Genomic DNA, 25,918 nt, shown 5'->3' with positions numbered 1-25,918 from the left:
GCGCATAACAAAAATTGCTAGCGAGTGGAAAAGAGCAGTTTTGTGGTATCAAATTTATTTATTTATTTATTTTATGTCTTTGCAAACAGTACATTGAGATTTTGTGTTTACAATAGTGAGTTGTAATGCAATGAGAGCCTCTATTATGCCTAGGCATTATGCATCTAAAATGCCTGAAAAAGATGTTTACATTATCATATATTAAGAGTTCAATACAGCTAGGCCAAAAAAATGCAATACGAAAGTGAAACAAATATACACTACATACAATACTTACCTTTTTATATGGTGCCGGATGCTCATCCCTGATGCAGCTGTTGTGTGAAAAAATGGTGATAATGGCAGAAAAGCAGAAAAAGCACCAAACATTAGGAACAATGGCTTAATTGAAAACTGGCAAAATCGTAGTACACCCAACAGAGGGGGTGAAAAACCGGGGCCATCCTGCACATTTCTATGTACTTTGAACAGTACTACTTACATTATACTACTCTCTGATCTATTCCTACCCCAACTATGCTATTTGTGCCTAGGGATCCACTACAGCAAATCACCTAAAGCCAATAATAACTCAGCAAAACGCAGCTGTGTGAATGATCACCCAGTCTAGTGCCAGACAACACACTTCCCCAGTCTTCAAAAGACTAAACTTACTTAATATACATAAAATTCACTCATCTACTTGATAACTGAAACAGAACTAATAGGCATAATATCAGACACAAGAATCTATGATATTCCATGTGTCCAACTGAACCTGTGTAAAAACTCACTCTGCATAAAAGCACCTGAAATCTAGAACTCTTTGCCTGAAGATACTAGAGGCTTCCTGCCTGCCAACAACTTAGAAGCTACTGTTAAAAATACACTTCCTTACCTTAATGGGATCCTGACAACAATTCATTATACCTAACAAATCCTGACACCCTGTCTTTCATCCATTATTGTCCCTGTTCTTGTTCCATCCTTCCTCAACTCTCTTTTATTACTAGAAAGGCATTATTTCCTTGTATCAGTTCAAGTACATAGCTTCATTCTTAATGTATCTTCAGTTAGAATTTTTATTAAAGTTCTGAATACCTTCAATATAATATATACTAAGTATTCTTTTTCTCAAGTACCTTATGTGTCTCATTGTCAAGTAATTATAAGCTAAGTATTAAGGCTGCCTGAAATACTTTGCATAACAAGGGGCTTTCTGTAAAGTAGTTTATACATGGCATACTGTACAGTATGCCATTTTATAGAAATAAAGTTGCTTGTTTTGTTTTAGCAGACGAAGTCCACTACTTCAGAAGACAGCTGGATGATCATTCTGTATTAATTCCATAGTTCAGAATTTGTGGACAGCCGGCATTATTGTACGTTATCATACATCATTATTTATTTGTTTATATCTTAGTGGATAATTCACCAGTTTATCTCCCCACAGACTGCGGGATGGCTTGAAACGTACTTTGGTATCAACACTTCCAGGACATTCCTTATAGAATTCAGAGGTTTTCAGGGTGACAACCCCCTTGCAAACATTGCTGTAGATGACATTGACTTCAGTTCGTCTGTGTGTCAAGGTTAGAGGAAATCTGTAAAGGTTGGTTTCAGATGGAAAAATTTGGTTTGGCATCTTTATCTGTCGTCCCCATTTCAGCTCTTTTCATTTAAATCAATGTTTCACCTGACAATCTAGCCATGCCGCTGCTGGTGGCTTTCTTGGTTGGTGGATGAATTTGGGAGGGTATGTAAAAGAAGGAAATTGAAAATGAACAAAGGCAAGAGCAAGGTAATGAGAGTAGCAAATGATTTAGGTAATGAAAGATTGGCTATCAGATTGGAAGGAGGGAGTATGGAGGAGGTGAATGTGTTTGGATATTTGGGAGTGGACTTGTTGGTGGATGTGTCTGTTTATTTATTTATTTATTTATTTATTTATTTATTTATTTATTTATTAGTTTGAACATGATACAGAGAAGTACAAAGAAATACAGTTATTAAAGTGCAACATACCAAAGCCCCTTGTATCTCTAAAATATGAAGTGAGCCATAGAAATGATGAGAGGGAAAAGGTGGGTTGTGAATTAAGGCATTTGTTGAGATAAAGAATGTTATCCTTGGGGGTAAAAAGGATAATGTATGAAAGTATAATGGTACCAACACTAATATATGGTTGTGAAGTATATTTTGGAGATTAGGAGGTGCAGGGTAACTAAAAGTATTATTCATAGAGCTGAGGAGGGAGTGTTGAGGTAATTTGGACAGTAGAGAGGCTGGGGCAAAATAGAATGACTTGGAGGGTGCATAAATCTGTAGTGGAGGGATGACAGTAGGGGGGTTGCCCTAGGGAAGATTAGAGAGAGGGGATAAAGGTTTTGTGTGTGAGAGGCTTGAACATACAGCAGGTGCATGTGAGCATGTTAGACAGGAGTGGATGCAAATAGTTTTTATGACTTGACAAGCTGTTTGAGTGTGAGCAAGGTTCATTTGTGAAGGAATTCAGGAAAATCAGTTAGCCAGACTTCAGCTCTGGTGGTGGGAAGTACATGTATACTGCCTCCACTCTGAAGGAGAGGTGAGGATATTTGCATTGATAGAGTAAACGATGGTGAGTCTTCTTTTTTTGAGTCACCCTGCCTCGGTGGGAGACAGCCAGTGTGTTAAAAAAATAATAAGCAAAGGAAAGGGAAGGGACATTAGTTGATCTGTCAGGAAACTTTTCCACCTGAGTACTCTGAAATATACCTGCCCCAGCACGATTATCACTCTACCTTACAGGGACTTAAAAAAATCCAGTGTAATATGTATTTCATGGTTGGAATCTAAACTGACATTTTTTAGTTATTTCATTCTTTCATCATTGCCTTACCCTCCAAAAGTTTCTTTTTCTCTTGTTACTTTCCAATAAATAATTTGCATCATGAATTTTATTTTCTCATGTTTTCAGTTTTACTCATAACAATCCAGAATTAATAGAACAGTTTCTTACACTTTCTCCAATCTTTATTTATTACATTAACCCTTTGAGGGTTTCGGCCGTACTAGTACGGCTTATGACCCAGGGTTTTTGACGTACTAGTACACCTAAATTCTAGCGCCCTCAAATCTAGTGGGAGAAAGCTGGTAGAAAGTAGAATGGGTCTATGTGGTCAGTGTGCGCAGTATAAAAAAATTCCTGCAGCACACAGTGCATAATGAGAAAAGAAAAACTTTGACCGTGTTTTTGGAATAAAACAGTGACTTTGCACTGTATTTTATAGAATGGAAGACATATTACAGAAATTGAGATAATTTTGACTGGTTTTACAATGAAAAGTACCTTGAAATTGAGCTCAAAGTAGCAGAAATGTTCGATTTTTACCAAAGTTCAAAAGTAAACAAATCATGCCAAGCGTCCAATACACTTCAACTTCAACTGGTGAGTCTAATATTCTTTTGCAAGTGTGCCAATATTATTTATACCATTTTTTACACTAATGCAGTAGTCTGCATAACAGTAAATCTTCTATTTTTTGTGAGAATAAAAATTCAAAGTGGAAAGCAAAAGAATATAAGAGGGGCCTTGGGACATGACTAATGAACAGAGGAAATGTCATTTTAGTGCCAGGAATGTCTTTCTTGTTTATTCTGGATCCTATTTGGAAATTGGCATCTTTTGAAATTTGTGTGAAATTGGCAAAATTGCTAAATTCTGACCACTGTACTGGATAGTTGAAATTGGTAAATGGGTGGTTTCTTGCACTCATTCAATAGAAAAAATGGAGTTCTAGCAAAATATTCATGTTTTTTGTCGACTAGTACAGTGGAATTGGCCGAAAATAGGGGTCAAAGTGGGCAAAATCGCCGATGCGTAAACATCGCCGAGACCGCTAACTTCGCAAGAGCATAATTCCGTAAGTTTTCCATCAAATTTCATACTTTTGGTGTCATTATGATCGGGAAAAGATTCTCTATCTTTTCATAAGAAAAAATTATTTTTTTTTTTTTTAAATTTGGCCGACCCTGAGAACGAGTCTCGGAGAGGGCCTGTCGACTCTCAAAGGGTTAAATGTAATATAAAAATTTATGTTTTTTATTTATATTAATATTGTTTTGGTATTACAGGAGGGCCCTGCTTATATAGCAGGTTAGGTTCTGGGCTACTGTTGTAAAGTGGAACATTACCTTTTTTCAATTTCAAATGCATGTAAAATCCTGATAACATGTTTACACTATCATATATTAAGTGAGCAATAGAGCCAGGCCTAAAAAATGCATATACAGTACACACATTGCTTACCTTAAAATATTTTCTTCCTTAGCCTATAGGAAGTCTGAACAAATGAAAAACAAGTGTAATTGAAAACTTCTGCATTAGCAAAATGCTGTAAAATGAAGGGCTGTAAAGTGGGGCCTGCCTGTATATTGCCATATAAAATAACATTGATTTTTGCGTTGTAATTTGTACTTCACAGAGAACTCTGGAATACTTGGCAATGTCACAACAAGGTGCACCTTTGAACAGGGAAGCACCTGTGGTATGCTTGATAACTTGGATAATGGCTGGGCTCTTACTAAGGCAACCATGGCTGATCACACAACCTTTACTGACCAAGGTGAAGCTTGATCTAAAGAATGTTTCCAAATAGAGAGCTCAGTCTACTTTGTGCTGCAGTAGAGCAATGTTGTATGTGTGCAATATTAATTTAATGTGATTTTGGAATTTTTGGTATGAAATTTATATTATATCAACTATATATTTTGTTGCAGTGCTTGCATTGTTGTTCATGTAGTTTATTTTATATATAAAATGATCATGTTGATATGCATGAATATTTTCTAATAAAGTTAAATTTTTTAAGTGTAGTTAATAGTTGAGAATTGCATTAATTTTTTTTTTTTTGTGTGTGTGTGTGTATTTTAGGCCATATTTTTGAATTACGTGGACGTAACATTCTCTTCAGGGCATCACTTAAGACTCCTTCACTTGTAGTGAACATTAGCAGCTGTCTCACATTTTATTACTACACACAAGGCAAAGAAGCCACATTAATGGGTAAGTTTCTGTAAAACAAATTTTATCTTAAATATTCTGTTAGTATCTGCTTATGTGTAATAAGCAAGAGGGGCATATCCTTATCTTCTGGTGTCCGTTTTTGTATAATTAATCATTTATTTATTTAAAGACTTGAGGTGACCATGTGATAGCCATGTGGCCATCACATGGAACTATGTCATTGAGGCCAGGGATCATCACATAAATTTTAGCCTAGATATGAGAGAATGGGTCTGCACAGTGAGTGTGCACAATATAAAAAAATCCTGTCCCATGCATTGCATGATGAGAAAAGCAAATCTGACCACATGTTTGGTTTAAAATAGCCACTTTGAGGTATTTTCTATGATGGTTTTTATGGTTTTATTGACTGTTTCTTGATATAAATTCATAGAATGATAGACACACTAGTGAAGTAGAGATGACTTTGGTTGGTGTCAGGACCAGAAGTAGCTTGAAACTGAGCTGAAAGTAACAGATATTCAATTTTTGTTAATTTTCATGACAGGTAAAGCCTCCCTACACCCTCTGGTCTGATTTATGGGTTTTTAATAGGTCTGATTCAATTATTGGGATGCCATAAACCATGACCATTCATTCCTGGTTATATTTTATTTATTGGAAAATAGAGTAAAGCTTATATTTTTGTGTGATTATGAATTCAAAATGGAAGGCAAGTGTAACAGAGGAGAGGCCTGGGGATATGATGAATGAACAGAGGAAATGTTGTTTTAGTGCCAGGAATATCTACATTGTTTATTTTGCACTGTTTTTAAATTGGCATCATTTTAAATTTGTGTAAAATTGGCCAAATAACTGACTTCTTTGCACTTTATAGCATAGTTGTAATAGTTGAATTAGCAGTTTCATGTGCTCACTCAATAGGACAGAAGGCATACTGACAAAATAGCTAAGAATTTGTTTGAAAGGGGCAATGGAATTCACTTAAAATAGGAATTAAAGTTGGCAAAGCCACTGATAAATAAATTTCCCCCTGACCACTAACTTTGCACCTGAATAATTCCATCAATTTTCCTTCAGATTTTGTACTTGATACCGTTAAATTCAGAAAATGATTCTCTACCATTTTAAAAAGATTTTCTTTTGTTTAAAAGGACACTGGAAGCCATATTTTTTTTTTTGGGGGGGGGAGGGGGGTCAGGACAGTGAAAGGGTTAAACACACATTCACACACATAAGCACCTAAGAACAGTTAACCCTTTCAGGGTTTCGGCCGTACTAGTACGGTTTACGCACCAGGGTTTTTGATTTACTAGTGCGCCTAAATTCTAGCGCCCTCAAATCTAGTGAGAGAAAGCTGGTAGGCCTACATATGAAAGAACGGGTCTATGTGGTCAGTGTGCGAGGTATAAAAAAATCCTGCAGCACAGTGCGTAATGAGAAAAAAAAAAAACTTTGACCGTGTTTTTGGATTAAAACAGCGACTTTGCACTGTATTTTCGTATGGTATTTATTGTTGTATTCTAGTTTTCCTGGTCTCATTTTATAGAATGGAAGACATATTACAGAAATTGAGATGATTTTGACTGGTTTTACAAAGAAAACTACCTTGAAATTGCGCTCAAAGTAGCAGAAATGTTCGATTTTTACCAAAGTTCAAAAGTAAACAAATCATGCTATGCGTCCAATACACGTCAACTGGTGAGTCTAATATTCTTTCACAAGTGCGCTGATAATATTTATACCATTCTACACCAATGCAGTAGTCTGCGTAACAGTAAATCTTCTATTTTTTTGTGAGAATAAAAATTCAAAGTGGAAAGCAAAAGAATGTAAGAGGGGCATGGGGACGTGACTAATGAACAGAGGAAATGTTATTTTAGTGCCAGGAATGTCTTTCTTGTTTATTCTGCACCCTATTCAGAAATTGGCATCTTCTGAAATTTGTGTGAAATTGGCAAAATTGCTAAATTCTGACCACTGTATTGGATAGTTGAAATCAGTAAATGGGTGGTTTCTTGTACTCATTTGATAGAAAAGATAGAGTTCTAACAAAATAGTTATGATTTTTGTCAACAAGTACACTGGAATTGGCCGAAAATAGGGGTCAAAGTGGGCAAAATCACCAATGCGTAAACATCGTCGAGACCGCTAACTTCGCGAGAGCATAATTCTGTAAGTTTTCCATCAAATTTCATACTTTTGGTGTCATTATGATAGGGAAAAGATTCTCTATCTTTTCATAAGAAAAAAATAATTTTTTTTTTTTTTTTGAAATTTGGCCGACCCTGAGAACGAGTCTCTGAGAGGGCCTGTCGACCATGAAAGGGTTAAGTATGGCAAAGGTATGGCATCAGGCTAGTTCCTGAGAAAGAGACTTCACCTGTAAGACACACTGGAAGAACTTAATTTCACATTACTTGAAAAAACAAGATCGAGATAGAACAAAATCACAACATCCAAGATATAGATCAGATATATGTTTGTCACTGAGTGATCCAAGAATGGTGCCTTTGTATCCCATAACCCTAGCCTCTTGTACTTCAGTCCTTAAAGCAGACATAGTAGGTGAACTTCAGACTCTGATGAGGCAGAGGAGCTACAGCTAAACTTCCTCACCAAACCTTGGATCATTACCTAAACCCTCCCAAGAAGTTCAGGAGCTGGACATCAACACCTTTAACCCCTTGACTGTTGCTACCCCAAATCCTGAGGTGTCTCCTGGTGTCGCAAAATTTCAAAAAAAAAAAAAAAGAAAAATGATTTTTCTTATGAAATGATAGAGAATCTTTTCCTGATTGTAATGACACCAAAAGAATGAAATTTGATGGAAAACTAACGGAATTACGCTCTCGCAAAGTTAGCGACCTCGGTGATATTTACGAATCGGCAATTTCGCCCACTTTGAGCCCTATTTTCAGCTAATTCCATTGTTCCAGTCGACCAAACTCATAGCTATTTCTTTAGAACTCCATTTTTTCTATCAATTGAGTACAATAAACTGCCCATTTACCGATTTCAACTACTCAATAATGTGGTCAGAGATTTGCAAGTTGGCCAATTTCACGAAAATTAAAAAATATGACAATTTCAAAATAGGGTTTAGAATGAACAATGCAGACATTCCTGGCTCAAAAATAACATTTTCTTTGTTCATCAGTCACGTCTCCAGGCCCCTCTGATATTACTCTTGATTTCTATTTTGAATTTTTATTCGAACAAAAAATAGAGGATTTACTGTTATGCAGACTACTGCAATATTGTAATAATTGTATAAATAATGCCAATCCATTCATGACTGCATATTAGAAAGGCTACTTGGACATTTATTGGAAAATGATGTCATTTGTTTACTTTTGAACATCGGCAAAAATCAAACATTTCCCCTACTTTGAGCTCCATTTCAAGGTTCTTTTCATAGTAAAACCAATCAGAATCACCTCTATTTCTATAATATGTTTTCCATTCTATCAAATGAGACCAAGAAAACAAGAATACTACCATAAATACTATACGAAAATAGACCACAAATTTGGCATTTTAATTAAAAAAAAACGGTTGGAATTTTTTTTTCTCATTATGCACTGCCTGCTGCAGGATTTTTTTTATATGGTGCACACTGACCACACAGACCCATTCTCTCACATGTGGGCCTACCAGCTTTCTCCTGCTTGATTTGAAGCCGCTAGAATTTATGAGTATATATACATCAAAAACGGTGGCTCATAAGACGTATATTTACGACCAAAACAGTCAAAGGGTTAAGAGACCCAAAAGTTTTAGCTCAACACACTTAAGAAATCTAGCACCTCTTACATCCTCAAAAGGCCTAGGAGTTATAGATCACCCATAAGAGAGCCATGAACCATAATAATATCAACATTCCTTTCAGTAATTAAAAGGACTCAAATGCAACTAATGTGACATTTTACTGTGGCAATGTTTCGCTATCCAGGAACTTTATCAAGCCATTACAAACAATACACGGACACAGAGGGTACATATAGGCATAGAGTGAGGTGTAATAATAATAATGAGTAGTAATAATATTAGTTGTAGTAGTATTAGTAATACAGTATGGTAGAACAGTCAACTTGTGGCTTGATAAAGCTCCTGGAGAGTGAAATGTTGCCACAATAAAATGCCTCATTAGTTGCATTTGTGTCCTTTTACTAAACATATTGTCAGTAATACCACCAATATTAATACTTTCAGTAATTACTTATATCAGCATTGAAGGTTGAAGCCGATTTGTAGAGGCGCTGAAAAGTTATTGCAAGGGAACCAACATCACAGTTTCTTCAGTAAAATTGTCAAACTGCCACTTATATGGTCCACAAACATTGCAAACCATCCTCTGGAAAAAAATTCTCTAGCATTCAACATTTAAAACTGATCAGAAGAAACATTCTTTATTATGTGGAAAAAAGTGACCTAAAATTTTTTAATTCAAATGGCTAAATTAACACCTACATGCTTCACAGAAACTAATTTGTTTAATAAAAATAGCAAGTAGAAATTTTTGCAACCCAAAATTAGGGCAAACCTTCCTCTGAGAAAAAACACTCCAACACTAAAAGTTTGAAGCCAGCTAGAGGCAACTTGCTCTAGTTATTGCTTGGAATTAAGCAGTTCCAGTTTTACTGTGTTAGTAAATTGGCAAATTTGCTTCTATACAGCCTGAACATAGAGGGAACCCTATTGTGTTGTCACTGAGATGTATCTGTCATTAAAGATTGAAGTCGTTCAGAAAAGGCATACTGTGCTTAAGTTATTTCAAGTAAAAAAAAAATACCACACCATTTTAAAAACAAAATTGACAGATTTGTGCTAAACACTCCAATAAGAATGTCAACCTTCTTGTAAGTATGATACACCAGTGTTGAAAGTGTGAAGCTGATCTGATCAGAGGAGGCTCTCTGAAATTACCACATGGAAACTGAAACCTCTTGTCAACCTTGTTCATAAAATTGACAAGATGGCACCAGAGCATGTCAATAGTTGCATGACCCTTTTCCTAGCTACAGTACACCAGCATTGGAAATTTGAAGCTGTTTGGATCAGGCATCTGCAGCTTATAAATAAATATACTGAAGGATGAATAAAAGTACTCCTTTGAGAATACCTAGTGAATTTCCATTTGGTAATTTTGTATATTTTATAAAATATTTTTTCCTGAATAAGGGAGAATATTCCCAAATATGACTGAAAAGAAACAAATCACTATCCTAATTTGTATTTTGTCAAGAGAAATATTGTTTGATGATTATTTTAGGCTATGTTTTATTTCCTTATCCTTATTTATTAAATCATATAAATATTATAATTCTCTTAATGTATTTTCCAGTGAATGTGGAGAATGAGAAAGGGATTATTGTTAGTGACACAATGACTCTTGTAAAAATGGCAAAACCAGCTTGGAGGGCTGTGCAGTTACCTTTCTACCAATACTTTGGAAAGAGCTTGAAGGTATTTATTTAATATTTATATAGTTCATTTTATTAAATGATTGTACAGTACTACATGCATACAGGTATATCATGATAATGTTCACTATTCAGTCTCTTATAACAAAGGAAAAAATTTAATTTGGATGCCAAATGGGCTTTCTTAATATTAAAATGTTCACAAAAGTATTCTGTGTAGCATATGACTTTTTTTAAAGAAAACTTATGCATAAGTATAAAGACCATACCTGAAATGATAAAGAAAAATTGGGTATCAAATTGGGGAGGAGGAGTATGGAAGACGTGTCGGCGGATGGATTTGCGAAGGATGAGGTTAATCATAGAATTGATGAGGGAAAAAAGGTGAGTGGTGTGTTGAGGTATATGTGGAGTCAAAAAAACGTTATCTATGGAGGCAAAGAAGGGAATGTATGAAAGTATAGTGGTACCAACACTCTTACATGGGTGTGAAGCTTGGGTTGTGAATGCAGTAGCGAGGAGGCGGTTGGAGGCAGTGGAGATGTCCTGTCTAAGGGCAATGTGTGGTGTAAATATTATGCAGAAAATTTGGAGTGTGAAAATTAGGAGAAGGTGTGGAGTTAATAAAAGTATTAGTCAGAGGGCTGAAGAGGGGTTGTTGAGATGGTTTGGTCATTTAGAGAGAATGGATCAAAGTAGAATGACATGGAGAGCATTTAAATCTGTAGGAGAAGGAAGGTGGGGTAGGGGTCGTCCTTGAAAAGGTTGGAAGGAAGGGGTAAGGGAGGTTTTGTGGGCGAGGGGCTTGGAATTCCAGCAGGCATGCATGAGCGTGTTCGAAAGGAGTGAATGGAGACGAATGGTATTTGTGACCTGACGATCTGTTGGAGTGTGACCAGGGTAATATTTAGTGAAGGGATTCAGGGAAACCGGTTATTTTCATATAGCCGGACTTGAGTCCTGGAAATGGGAAGTACAATGCCTGCACTCTAAAGAGTGGTTCAGGATATTAGCAGTTTGGAGGGATATGTTGTGTATCTTTATACATATATGCTTCTAAACTGTTGTGTTCTGAGCACCTCTGCAGAAACAGTGATTATGTGTGAGTGAGGTGAAAGTGTTGAATGATGATGAAAATATTTTCTTTTTGGGGATTTTCTTTGTTTTTGGGTCACCTTGCCTCGGTGGGAGACGGCCGACTTGTTGAAAAAAAAAAAAAAACCTGAAATGATGAGGTAAAGTTGTTCTGAAAGTTCTTGTGGTGGGGGTGGTGATGTTGAAGTAAAAAATGATTTTCCTGGAGGAGCTTGCAAAATACTGTTCTTCTTCTTTCAACAAACTGGTCATATCCCACCAAGACAGGGTGACCCCCCCCCCCCAAAAAAAAAAGTTTCTCTTTTTAACTTTAGTAATGTATACAGGAGAAGGGGTTACTAGCCCCCTTGCTCCCGTCATTTTAGTCACCTCTTACGACAAAATACTGTTGCTTTGTATAATAAATCTTGAAGCAAGGCTTTATCTCAGCTGCTTAAGGTTGTTGATGTTAGATTTTCAAGGGCCACAAGAGCTTACATTGTTTATAGCTATGCTTCATGGTATCTAGGGAAGAATTACTGGTTAAATCTGGGCAGTGGTAGGGAAGGGAAAAAGAGCTTTCCCTGGAAATAGAAAAGAGAATAAGCCTTCTTGTCATTAATGTTTATAACACCACCAAGGCTGAAATCCAGTGAATGGCAAATTAACTACAGACACCACTACATTTTATAGTGGTTCCCACATGAGATATTTCTTGTGGGCTATTATTAGTAAATGAAATAATGCAGTCCAAAATATGACAGCAGGAATTGTTGTGCCCTGAGTACCATAGGATATCTCAGTAATAGTGCTGTAACTATTACGTACTGGTGTATTGTTATTGCAGGTGGTCTTTACAGGAGAAGTAGGACCAGGTACAGACAATGTAATTGCTTTGGATGACTTAACTCTATCACAAGAAGATTGCGCTTGGGGAGCCTCTGCAAAATTGTGCTTTGACAATGACACTTCCTGCTTTTGGACAAACAGTGATACTGGACTTCAGTGGTTTGCATCTGATGGATTCAGTAAACATACTTTGAATGGTCCATATAGTGACCATAATGTTTATGGTAAGCAAATTACTAATGATTTTTTCATATTTCTAAGGATTTAATGTAAATTATATAAGGCCCTTGATTTGCATTAGGGGCTGTGAGTATAAGAAAAAACTCCGGACTGGTTACTGGTACAGCATGTATGTAACTAAATATCAGAGGTAATGAATTCAAGTTGAACAGGAATTATGCTAATCGTTTACAGTACTGACAAGTTGATGAATAAGATGCATGTGCAACACTTAGGTTTTTATATCGTCAAATGTTTCACCTGTGCAACAGGTTTCTTCAGTCAAATACACAAGAATATTATAGCACTTATATTGTCTCCAATGTTGTATTCAACTTAAGAAGCCTGTTATGCAGGTGAAGCATTTTGACAGTATAGATACAGTACCTAAGTTTTGCACTTTCTGGATGTTGTCATTCCTAGTATGACCCTTACCCATTCCTTCATAATGTCCCAGATTTAGATACCCTCAGCCTTTTATGGTCAGCATGTTATGCTCCATCCTTTCTAAATGACTGAACCATCCTAGTAACCCCTCATCTGACTGCTGAATTATAGCTTTCATACCCCCCACATCTAATTATTGCACTTCTAATTTTTTTTTCAACAAGTCGGCCGTCTCCCACCGAGGCAGGGTGACCCAAAAAAGAAAGAAAATCCCCAAAAAGAAAATACTTTCATCATCATTCAACACTTTCACCACACTCACACATTATCACTGTTTTTGCAGAGGTTCTCAGAATACAACAGTTTAGAAGCATATACATATAAAGATACACAACATATCCCTCCAAACTGCCAATATCCCAAACCCCTCCTTTAACCCTTTCAGGGTCCAAGGCCCAAATCTGGAGTCACGCACCAGTGTCCAAGAATTTTAAAAAAAAAAAATTGTTATTTTTTCTTATGAAATCGTAGAGAATCTTTTTGTGAAGGTAATAAAACAAAAAGTACGAAATTTGGTGGAAAATTGACGAAATTATGCTCTCGCGAATTTTGATGTGTCAGCGATATTTACGAATCGGCGATTTTGCCGACTTTGACTCCCATTTTAGGCCAATTACATTATTCCAATCAACCAAATTCTTAGCTATTTCACTAGTATTACTTCTATTCTATCGATTGAGCACAAGAAATCACCAAGTCAACTGTTTCAACTACAAAATAAAGTGATCGGAAATTGTTAATTTGGCCAATTTAACACAAAGTTCAAAATATTCCAATTTCAAAATAGGGTCCAGAATGAACAATGTAGGCATTCCTGGCACTAAACTAACATTTCCTCTGTTCATTAGTTATGTTTTGAGGCTTTACAAATAAATTCCATTTTGATTTTTTATTCACATAATGAATTTTTATTCACACCAAAAAATAGAAGATTTACTGTTATGCAGTACTGTAATAATTGTATAAATATCATCACCATATTTGTGAATGTATATTAGACCCACCAGCTGACATGTATTAGACATGTGAGGTCGTTTGTTTACTCTTGAATATCGGCAAAAATTTAACATTTCCGCTACTTTGAGCTCAGTTTCAAGCCATTTCCAATGCTAAAACCAATCAAAATCATCTCTATTTCTGTAATATGTCTTCCATTCTATCAAATGAGACCAAGAAATCGCAAATACAACTATAAAAAACATACAAAAAAACACTGCAAAGTTGCTGTTTTAATCGAAAAATCATGATTTCATTTTTTTTCTCTCATTATACACAGTGTGCTGCAGGATCTGTTTTATGTGGTGCACACATACCACATAGATGTATTCTCTCATATCTAGGCCCAAATGTACCACTCACAGTTTATCAGAGTGAGCTGAGCTCATGGCGTAGATCTACGGTTTGGACCCTGAACGTAAAGCCGTAGATCTACGGGACGGACCCTGAAAGGGTTCAAGTGCAGGCATTGTACTTCCCATTTCCAGGACTCAAGTCCGACTATATGAAAATAACCGGTTTCCCTGAATCCCTTCACTAAATATTACCCTGCTCACACTCCAACAGATCGTCAGGTCCCAAGTACCATTCGTCTCCATTCACTCCTATCTAACACGCTCACGCACGCTTGCTGGAAGTCCAAGCCCTTCGCCCACAAAACCTCCTTTACCCCCTCTCTCCAACCCTTTCGAGGACGACCCCTACCCCGCCTTCCTTCCCCTATAGATTTATATGCTTTCCATGTCATTCTACTTTGATCCATTCTCTCTAAATGACCAAACCACCTCAACAACCCCTCTTCTGCCCTCTGACTAATACTTTTATTAACTCCACACCTTTTCCTAATTTCCACACTCCGAATTTTCTGCATAATATTTACACCACACATTGCAATGAGACAGGACATCTCCACTGCCTCCAACCGTCCCCTCGCTGCTGCATTTACCACCCAAGCTTCACACCCATATGAGAGTGTTGGTACCACTATACTTTCATACATTCCCTTCTTTGCCTCCATAGATAATGTTTTTTGACTCCATATATACCTCAATGCACCACTCACCTTTTTTCCCTCATCAATTCTATGATTAACCTCATCCTTCATAAATCCATCCGCCAACACGTCAACTCCCAAGTATCTGAAAACATTCACTTCTTCCATACTCCTCCTCCCCAATTTGATATCCAATTTTTCTTTATCTAAATCATTTGATACCCTCATCACCTTACGCTTTTCTATGTTCACTTTCAACTTTCTACCTTTACACACATTGTCAAACTCATCCACTAACCTTTGCAATTTTTCTTTAGAATCTCCCATAAGCACAGTATCATCAGCAAAAAGTAACTGTGTTAATTCCCATTTTGAATTTGATTCCCCATAATTTAATCCCACCCCTCTCCCAAACACCCTAGCATTTACTTCCTTTACAACCCCATCTATAACTATATTAAACAACCATGGTGACATTACACATCCCTGTCTAAGACCTACTTTTACCAGAAAATAGTCTCCCTCTCTTCTACACACCCTAACCTGAGCCTCATTATCCTCATAAAAACTCTTTACAGCATTTAATAACTTACCACCTATTCCATATACTTGTAACATCTGCCACATTGCTCTCCTATCCACTCTATCATATGCCTTTTCTAAATCCATAAATGCAATAAAAACTTCCCTACCTTTATCTAAATACTGTTCACATATATGCTTCAATGTAAACACTTGATCTACACATCCCCTACCCACTCTGAAACCTCCTTGCTCATCCGCAATCCTACATTCTGTCTTACCTCTAATTCTTTCAATTATAACCCTACAGTAAACTTTTCCTGGTATACTCAGTAAACTTATTCCTCTATAATTTTTACAATCTCTTTTGTCCCCTTTCCCTTTATATAAAGGAACTATACATGCTCTCCGCCAATCCCTAGGTACCTTCCCCTCTTTCATACATTTATTAAACAAAAGTACCAACCACTCCAACACTATATCCCCCCCTGCTTTTAACATTTCTGTCATGATCCCATCAGTCCCAGCTGCTTTACCCCCTTTCATTCTACGTAATGCCTCACGTACCTCCCCCACACTTACATTCTGCTCTTCTTCACTCCTAAAAGATGGTATACCTCCCTGACCAGTGCATGAAATTACCGCCTCTCTTTCTTCCTCAACATATAAAAGTTCCTCAAAATATTCTCGCCATCTACCTAATACCTCCATCTACTAACTCTCCTACTCTGTTTTTAACTGACAAATCCATACTTTCCCTAGGCTTTCTTAACTTGTTTAACTCACTCCAAAATTTTTTCTTATTTTCATTAAAATTTCTTGACAGTGCCTCTCCCACTCTATCATCTGCTCTCCTTTTGCACTCTCTCACCACTCTCTTTACCTTTCTTTTACTCTCCATATACTCTGCTCTTCTTATAACACTTCTGCTTTGTAAAAACCTCTCATAAGCTACCTTTTTCTCTTTTATCACACCCTTTACTTTATCATTTCACCAATCACTCCTCTTTCCTCCTGCCCCCACCCTCCTATAACCACAAACTTCTGCCCCACATTCTAATACTGCATTTTTAAAACTATTCCAACCCTCTTCAACCCCCTCACTACTCATCTTTGCACTAGCCCACCTTTCTGCCAATAGTCGCTTATATCTCACCCGAACTTCCTCCTCCCTTAGTTTATACACTTTCACCTCCCTCTTACTTGTTGTTGCCACCTTCCTCTTTTCCCATCTACCTCTTACTCTAACTGTAGCTACAACTAAATAATGATCCGATATATCAGTTACCCCTCTATAAACATGTACATCCTGGAGCCTACCCATCAACCTTTTATCCACCAATACATAATCTAATAAACTACTTTCATTACGTGCTACATCATACCTTGTATATTTATTTATCCTCTTTTTCATAAAATATGTATTATTTATTACCAAATCTCTTTCTACACATAGCTCAATTAAAGGCTCCCCATTTTCATTTACCCCTGGCACCCCAAATTTACCTACTACTCCCTCCATAACATTTTTACCCACTTTAGCATTGAAATCCCCAACCACCATTACTCTCACACTTGATTCAAAACTCCCCACGCATTCACTCAACATTTCCCAAAATCTCTCTCTCTCTCCTCTACACTTCTCTCTTCTCCAGGTGCATACATGCTTATTATAACCCACTTTTCACATCCAATCTTTATTTTACTCCACATAATCCTTGAATTAATACATTTATAGCCCCTCTTTTCCTGCCATAGCTTATCCTTCAACATTATTGCTACTCCTTCTTTAGCTCTAACTCTATTTGAAACCCCTGACTTAATCCCATTTATTCCTCTCCATTGAAACTCTCCCACCCCCTTCAGCTTTGTTTCACTTAAAGCCAGGACATCCAACTTCTTCTCATTCATAACATCCACAATCATCTCTTTCTTATCATTTGCACAACATCCATGCACATTCAGACTTCCCACTTTGACAATTTTCTTCTTCTTATTCTAATTCTCTGCATAATATTCAGACATGATAGCCCTACTTTCTCCAGCCTCTTCCTCACAGCAGTGTATATGTATTATCATGCACTGTATTTAGTTGGAAATTTTCAGAGAAATGAGTTAGTACCTTTCAAAAAAATCTTATTTTTAAATAAGATGCTTAGGAATTGCACTTCTATTATTTTTTATTATTGCTTGCATGAGTAAGATTCATAGTTTCTCCTTCAATTCCCCAGACCACTATGTCATATTTGAGACTGGACCCCATCACTCTCCTGGATCTGTCGCTCGCCTAACTAGTTCAACTTTTCCTATGAATGAATATTCACATTTTGTGTGCTTTTCATTCACTTTTTCAGTAAGTAAAAATTATGTGGTTATTATAAATATTATAGTATATAGAAAAATTTTCAATCTAATTTTTCTTATATGTATTGTCATTACACATCTTCATATTAATATTGTACTGCTTATATTATTTAAACAATTCTGTAGATCTTTGTTATTTTTATATGAAGGCTTGCTCTGAACATGCTGGGGTGATATCAGTGATAATATCAGACATAGCCCAAGATACCGAGACTGTAATATGGCGGATACCAATCACCCGTCAGTATGCAGACTGTCTCTGGCAACAAGGTCAAGCTTCTATTAAGGTAGACCTCTTACACACATTTTCACTATAGTTGGGATGTAATAATGATTTAATATTAAGAAGGTTTCATACTTTTAATTTTTTTCTTAATATTTTGTACTGTTTCTAGAAAGGGGAAATAATGAGTTAGTTGACCTTATGATTCCCCTAGATGCAAAGAAAATCTAAAAGTTTTATTTGTTTCTTCTTGCTGTTGTATTTAACAATGAGAAAATGCATTGATAAATGGTAAGATATCTAGGTTAGTTGATTACATTGCAGGATCCTCCAGAGAACTTCCTGCTGATTATTCAGGCTGAGTCCTGGGATGGCAGGGAAGGTTACATTGCAGTCAGACATCCTGTTCTGGAGGCACATGTACTACAATATTGTGCAAGTGAGTCACTAAATAAGTGTAAAGTATTTTTTATATTTTCTTATTTTATGTGCAATTATTGTTGTAAAAGTGAATGATCTTTAATATAAAATGGGAAACTTATTGTTTTATCAATATAAAATTTAAGTAATGTCCCATTTTCATTTATTAAGTATGCTTTCATTACAATACCAATATACAGTGGACCCCCGGTTAACGATATTTTTTCACTCCAGAAGTATGTTCAGGTGCCAGTACTGACCGAATTTGTTCCCATAAGAAATATTGTGAAGTAGATTAGTCCATTTCAGACCCCCAAACATACACGTACAAACGCACTTACATAAATACACTTACATAATTGGTCGCATTCGGAGGTAACCGTTATGCGGGGGTCCACTGTACTCTATCTCCTTGTATTTGGGACTCATACAAAGAGCAAGCCAAATAAAACCATTAAACTTGAAAAGCACATAAATGTATTATGTAATGAATTTTTTCAGCTCTGCCTGAAGATGCTGTACCAAAGGAAATGTTTATCATGCCAATTTTATCCACTGCACCACCACCTTACACTGATGATTTGGTTGTTGGGTGTGACTTTGAAGATGCTAGTCACCCTATATGTCAATTCAAGCAGGATGTGGGTGAAGGTGTTGGAACCTGGGCACGAGTGGCTGCTTACAATCCACCATCAACCAATCACCCTGTGTTTGATCACACTTTTCATAACAGTAAGTTATAGCCATTGCAATAAATTCATATGCAGTAGTACCTCGGTACTCGAACTTAATTCTTTCCAGAAGGCTGTTCGAGTGCCGATCTGTTCGAGTACCAAACAAATTTTTCCCAAATAATTTTCTTTTTGCTTGGCTGTTATCACTAATCTTCTTAAGCCCCTTGGTGACTTATTTACATGGATAATATAAAAAAAATGCAAAGAAACATGAAATAGTTTACAGCGAAGTTCTGGCAGGTTGTGTTTGTTTGGTCGAGTGCCGAACAAACGGTCGACTACCAAGCGATTTTTTTACCGAAGCATTTGAATACTGAATTGTTTGAGTATGGAGCTGTTCGAGTATCGAGGTACTACTGTATATATTAGCTGGGCCGGTTAGCTGGACTTGAGTCCTGGACTTCTATTCCTTCTCTGGGATCCACTTCAGCAGTTGAAGACGATTCCAGAAGGGAGCGAAATATACAGAGCAGTTAATTTCCTGAGCTTGTCTCAGTAAGAACCCACATGGAGACAAGTTCAGGAAATTAATTGCTCTGTATATTTTGCTCCTTTCTGGAATCGTCTTCAACTGCTGAAGTGGCTCCCAGAGAAGGAATAGAAATCCTCAGGTTGTTATTCAACTCTATATATCCTTGGTTAGGCCTCATTTAGATTATGCTGCACAGTTCCCATCACCATATTACAGAATGGATATAAATGCACAGGTGGGAAGTACAATTACTACACTTTAAAGGAGGGGCTTGGGATATTGGCTGTTAGGAGTGACATCTAAACTGTCATATCTGGGCACCTCTGCAAAGATAGTGATTATGTGTGAATGATGGTGACAGTGTTGAATGATGGTGAAAGTGTTTCTTTTTTGGGTCACTCTGCTTCGGTGGGAGACAGCTGGCATGTTAAAAAAAGAATCTTAGCTGGACTTGAGTCGTGAAGGTGGGAAGTACAGTGTCTGCACTCTGATAACTTTTGTAAGTCACAGATCTGCAAATGTATGTCATGAATAATGCCATAATACTATACACAGACTGGTTCCAGGTGCCAAGCTCTTGGATGATACCATAATGTTATTCAAATAAGCAGAAAAACTTGTTAGCTTTTTGGTGAATGTATACGTATGCAATGATCAGGATCTTTCAGTATGTATTTTATTTATTAGGTTCTGGCCACTACATTGCTGCCTTACGTCAAGCAAGCGATGGAATGAAAAACAGTGAAATAACTGCTCGATTAAAAACTCCAGTGCTGGATCCCGAATCTGACTACTGTCTTACATTCTATTTGCATCATGTGGGTGATATCCCTCCACCTGTTACTGTTCGTGCAGAGGTAATATTTATACAAATTTCTTGTTATTTACTTCTTGTAAAGTATTTATCACTTATTCTTTAATTAATATACAAAATCATGAATGTTTCAGTATGCATTTAGCAATTAGCTGTATTTCTCTACCTGAAACTATTTTTTTTTTAAGTACAAAGCTACTATGCAAGAAGCAGAGAAATTGCCTTTTCATTGATGTACCTATGATTATATAGTAGATGCTAGATTATTTAATATTAATTACAATCACAATCTATCAATTTTCTTGTTCTGATAATGACCTGATGTTTGTCTAATGACTGGTCTGATGAGTAGATAGTTACCAGATTATCTATTTGTGATCATAAAAAAAGAGAAAAAATGTGTTTTGCATAAAATAAATATTTATATTTTATTAAAAACTGAATTGCTATATGTAAATGAATTCTTTGCCTGCTGAAATAAGTGAAAATAAATATATTTTTAAAGAGGTGATTGTGTTCTGTCCTCTGTTTTTCACTGAACTTAATGCAGCCTTCCATCTTCAGTTTGTATTCTCATTATTTTTGCATTATCTGCAAAATAAGAATATGCAGTTAATTGAAGTGATCAGTATATTAGATTAAAATTAAAATTATTAATTTCTAAAGAGCCATACAAATACTGTAGTTATGCATTGGTCCCTTGAGTTATGATATTAATCCATTCCAAAAGATGTATCATATCTCAGAAATATAACTCAAACCCCAAGATACATAGTTTTAAGGCAATTTGTTTCATGATACCAGAACACATCCAACCTTCACTTGGATTCTATTTGTTGTTTAAACACTGGGGTTTTCTGAGTGATAAACAAGCATTGGCATTCAGGAGCAGAGTAAGCTTATCTTTTATAGGCTTATGCCTGTTAATAATCAAAACTGTAATTTTTCTCTACCAGACTTATTAAAGCTATATAGCATGAACTAATAGAATATTCAGTTCTCTTGTATTCATCATAATTCGCCTAATGACCATATGTATAAAATTACTGCACTGTTATTGTCTTATTAACCCTTTCAGGGTCCGTCCCGTAGATCTACGGCTTTATGTTCAGGGTCCAAACCGCAGATCTATGCCAAAATTCTAGCGGCGTCAAATTTAGTGCAAGAAGGCTGGTAGGCCTACATCTGAGAGAATGGGTCTGGGTGGTCAGTGTGCACACCATAGAAAAAATCTGGACGCCCGCATGGCATTGTGGGAACACCGGCAAAGTAGCTTTGTTCATCATACCTGGCGGCAAGGAAGCTCTCACTCCCCACTCACTCTCCGGGCGAATTCTGACTCTCCTCTTCACAACTTACAGTTCTAAGACTGATGGAAGTGGAGCTGAAGACGAATTCTATGGTTTTGAACCATATGGTACCATTGTGCCATATGGTACAATGGTACCATATGGTACAATGGTACCATATGGTACAATGGTGCCATGTCATACAATGGTATCATATGGTACAATGGTATCATATGGTACAATGGTACCATATGGTACAATGTATGATATAGTACATTGTACCATATGGTACATTATACCATATGATACAGGGTTATCCTAGGTTCTCCAAACATGCTCCCCTCAAAGAAGGTTCCTTGATGATGGTGAGGGGCTCTTGATCTAGGGAATTGGATCTGTGCTCCAGTTCCCTGAATTAAGCCTGAATACCTTCCACATCCCCCCCACAGGCGCTGCATAATCCTGCGGGTTTAGTGCTTCCCCTTGATTATAATAATAATAATAATAATAATCCAAACATATGCTGCTAAGTATGATATTCTATGTAGCTTTATTTGTGTATAACTAAATAAACTTACTTATGATGCCACATGCACTTGAGTAAGTTTATTCAGGTGTACAGATATACAATTACATAGATTATCATACATAGCAGCATATGTATAAAATCCTAGGATAACCCAAAAAAGTCAGGGTGACTTATTTCCATAGTTATCACTGTATCTGTACCATATGATGTCCTGTAATGTATGGTACCCTGTACCATATGGTACCCTGTGCCATAGTACCCTGTACCATATGGTACCCTGTACCATATGGTACCCTGTACCATATGGTACCCTGTGCCATAGTACCCTGTACCATATGGTACCCTGTACCATATGGTACCCTGCACCATATGTTATCCTGTACTGCAAGGTACCCTATACCATATAGTACAATGTACCATATGGTACCCTGTAAACATATGATACCGTGTACCATATGGTCAATAGGTGTTGGTGGCATGAGACACTAGCCAAGACTGAGTGAGTGGCGACGCAAGCTAGCTACTGACTCCGCAGCAGTTTCCGAGACAAAGCGCTTTGTCATCCACCTCAAGGAACACGTCAAGTTCCTGTACACTTGTAAATATGGAATAGAACATTACTAGTACAAATACAACATTTTTACATATTTTTGTTGAAAACAACTAATGTAAACAAAATAATAATGAAAATATTAGTGTGTTTATTGTGTTGAATACAACAGTACCATATGGTACAATGAACCATATGGTATTATTGTACTGTATGGTACAATGTACCATATGGTACCATTGCATCATATGGTACCATTACACCATATGGTACCATAAGGTACCATTGCACCATATGGTACCATTTTATCATATAGTACCATTGTACCAAATGGTGCCATTGTACCATATGGTGCCATTGTATCATTGTATCATTATATCATATGGCATATGATACAATGTACCATTGTATCATATGCCATTGTGCCATATGGTACCATTGTATCATAGGGTGCCATTGTACCATATGGTACAATCGCACCCTATGGCACCATTGTACCATATAGTACTATATGGTACCATTGTATTCAACACAATAACCACACTAATATTTTCATAATTTTGTTTACAATAAACTTGTAAACAAGTTTTGTAAGCAATATAATGATAAACAAATTAAGAGTGGATAGAGGAGCAATGTGGCAGATGTTGCAAGTATATGGAATAGGTGGTAAGTTACTAAATGCTGTAAAGAGTTTTTATGAAGATAGTGAGGCTCAGGTTAGGGTGTGTAGAAGAGAGGGAGAATACTTCCTGGTAAAAGTAGGTCTTAGACAGGGATGTGTAATGTCACCATGGTTGTTTAATATATTTATAGATGGGGTTGTAAAAGAAGTAAATGCTAGGGTGTTCGGGAGAGGGGTGGGATTAAATTATGGGGAATCAAATTCAAAATGGGAATTGACACAGTTACTTTTTGCTGATGATACTGTGCTTATGGGAGATTCTAAAGAAAAATTGCAAAGGTTAGTGGATGAGTTTGGGAATGTGTGTAAAGGTAGAAAGTTGAAAGTGAACATAGAAAAGAGTAAGGTGATGAGGGTATCAAATGATTTAGATAAAGAAAAATAGGATATCAAATTGGGGAGGAGGAGTATGGAAGAAGTGAATGTTTTCAGATACTTGGGAGTTGACGTGTCGGCGGATGGATTTATGAAGGATGAGGTTAATCATAGAATTGATGAAGGAAAAAAGGTGAGTGGTGCATTGAGGTATATGTGGAGTCAAAAAACGTTATCTATGGAGGCAAAGAAGGGAATGTATGAAAGTATAGTAGTACCATCACTCTTATATGGATGTGAAGCTTGGGTGGTAAATGCAGCAGCGAGGAGACGATTGGAGGCAGTGGAGATGTCCTGTCTAAGGGCAATGTGTGGTGTAAATATTAAGCAGAAAATTCGGAGTGTGGAAATTAGGAAAAGGTGTGGAGTTAATGAAAGTATTAGTCAGAGGGCAGAAGAGGGGTTGTTGTGGTGGTTTGATCATTTAGAGAGAATGGATCAAAGTAGAATGACATGGAAAGCATATAAATCTGTAGGGGAAGGAAGGCGGGGTAGGGGTCGTCCTCAAAAGGGTTGGAGAGAGGGGGTAAAGGAGGTTTTGTGGGCAAGGGGCTTGGACTTCCAGCAAGCGTGCGTGAGCGTGTTAGATAGGAGTGAATGGAGACGAATGGTACTTGGGACCTGACGATCTGTTGGAGTGTGAGCAGGGTAATATTTAGTGAAGGGATTCAGGGAAACCAGTTATTTTCATATAGTCGGACTTGAGTCCTGGAAATGGGAAGTACAATGCCTGCACTTTAAAGGAGGGGTTTGGGATATTGGCAGTTTGGAGGGATATGTTGTGTATCTTTATACGTATATGCTTCTAAACTGTTGTATTCTGAGCACTTCTGCAAAAACAGTGATAATGTGTGAGTGTGGTGAAAGTGTTGAATGATGATGAAAGTATTTTCTTTTTGGGGATTTTCTTTCTTTTTTTTGGGTCACCCTGCCTTGGTGGGAAACGGCCGACTTGTTAAAAAAAAAAAAAAAAATTGTGTTGAATACAATGAGTGTACACTTATACAATATACATTATACTGGTCTCACAGGCCACAAATGTTATTAGAAAAAGAAAAAAATTAGAAAAAAGAAAAAAGTATAAAAAACGTAAAATAAAAAAATGGGATTTTGCGGAAGTCACTGATGTTGCCGACACCCGGTCATTTTGGGCCAACTTCCCACCGCTGTATCTCGGTAAGTACTGATCAGAATTTTTTTTTGTCTTATTACCTTCACAAAAATATACTCTTTAATTCTATAAGAATTTTTTTTTTTTTTTTTCAAAATTTCTTGGACACTGGAGCACCACTTCAGATTTTGGCCTTGGACCCTGAAGGAGTCTTATGTTAGTCTTAAGTTTTCCTGAAATACTCTGCATATAAAGGGGCTTTTGGCATGTACACCAAATTGTTATACTCCTTTTTATAAACATGTATCATGCTGATATAAAATTATTATTATTATAAAGTGGCAGGGTAGGGACAGGGCAGAAGAGGCAGGACAGGCAGGCAGACAGGCAAGCAGACAAGCAGACAGACAGGCAGACAGACAGACAGACAGACACAGACACAGGCTGAAGAGGGGTTGTTGAGGTGGCTTGGTCATTTAGAGAGGATGGTCAAAATAGGATGACTTTTAGGAAAGGAGGGGTAGAGATTGTCCTAGGAAAGGATGAAGGGAAGAGTAAAAGAGGTTTTGTGTGCAAGAGGCTTGGACGTACAGCAGGCATGTGTGAGTATGTTTGATAGGAATGAGTGGAGTTGAATGATTTTCAGACTTGACAAGTAGTTGGAGTGTGAGCAGGGTAATATTTTGTGAAGGAATTCAGGGAAACCGGTTAGCTGGACTTCAGTCCTGGAGGTGGGAAGTACAATGCCTTCACTTTAAATGAGTGGTTTGGGATATTGACTGTTTGGAGTGACGCATGAACTGTCGTATCTGAGCGCCTCTGCAAAGACAGTGATTGT

General features: G+C 36.9%; 1 protein-coding gene across 1 annotated transcript in view; it reads left to right on the top strand.

Moving 5' to 3' along the window:
* Window positions 1-25,918, top strand: part of LOC128698701 (MAM and LDL-receptor class A domain-containing protein 2) — a 170,647-nt gene that overhangs the window by 142,729 nt on the left and 2,000 nt on the right. Inside the window, exons 43-52 of the mRNA XM_070084849.1 lie at window positions 1,433-1,571; window positions 4,446-4,586; window positions 4,895-5,026; window positions 10,335-10,456; window positions 12,335-12,560; window positions 17,746-17,867; window positions 18,028-18,165; window positions 18,426-18,540; window positions 19,023-19,253; window positions 20,415-20,584. Coding sequence (XP_069940950.1) covers window positions 1,433-1,571; window positions 4,446-4,586; window positions 4,895-5,026; window positions 10,335-10,456; window positions 12,335-12,560; window positions 17,746-17,867; window positions 18,028-18,165; window positions 18,426-18,540; window positions 19,023-19,253; window positions 20,415-20,584 — 1,536 coding nt within the window. The remainder of the gene's footprint in view (window positions 1-1,432; window positions 1,572-4,445; window positions 4,587-4,894; window positions 5,027-10,334; window positions 10,457-12,334; window positions 12,561-17,745; window positions 17,868-18,027; window positions 18,166-18,425; window positions 18,541-19,022; window positions 19,254-20,414; window positions 20,585-25,918) is intronic.

This window comes from Cherax quadricarinatus, chromosome 14, assembly GCF_038502225.1.
Source record: "Cherax quadricarinatus isolate ZL_2023a chromosome 14, ASM3850222v1, whole genome shotgun sequence".
Taxonomy (NCBI): domain Eukaryota; kingdom Metazoa; phylum Arthropoda; class Malacostraca; order Decapoda; family Parastacidae; genus Cherax; species Cherax quadricarinatus.
The sequence above is the reverse complement of the archived record's forward strand: the minus strand, read 5'-3'. Positions and strand labels throughout refer to the sequence as shown.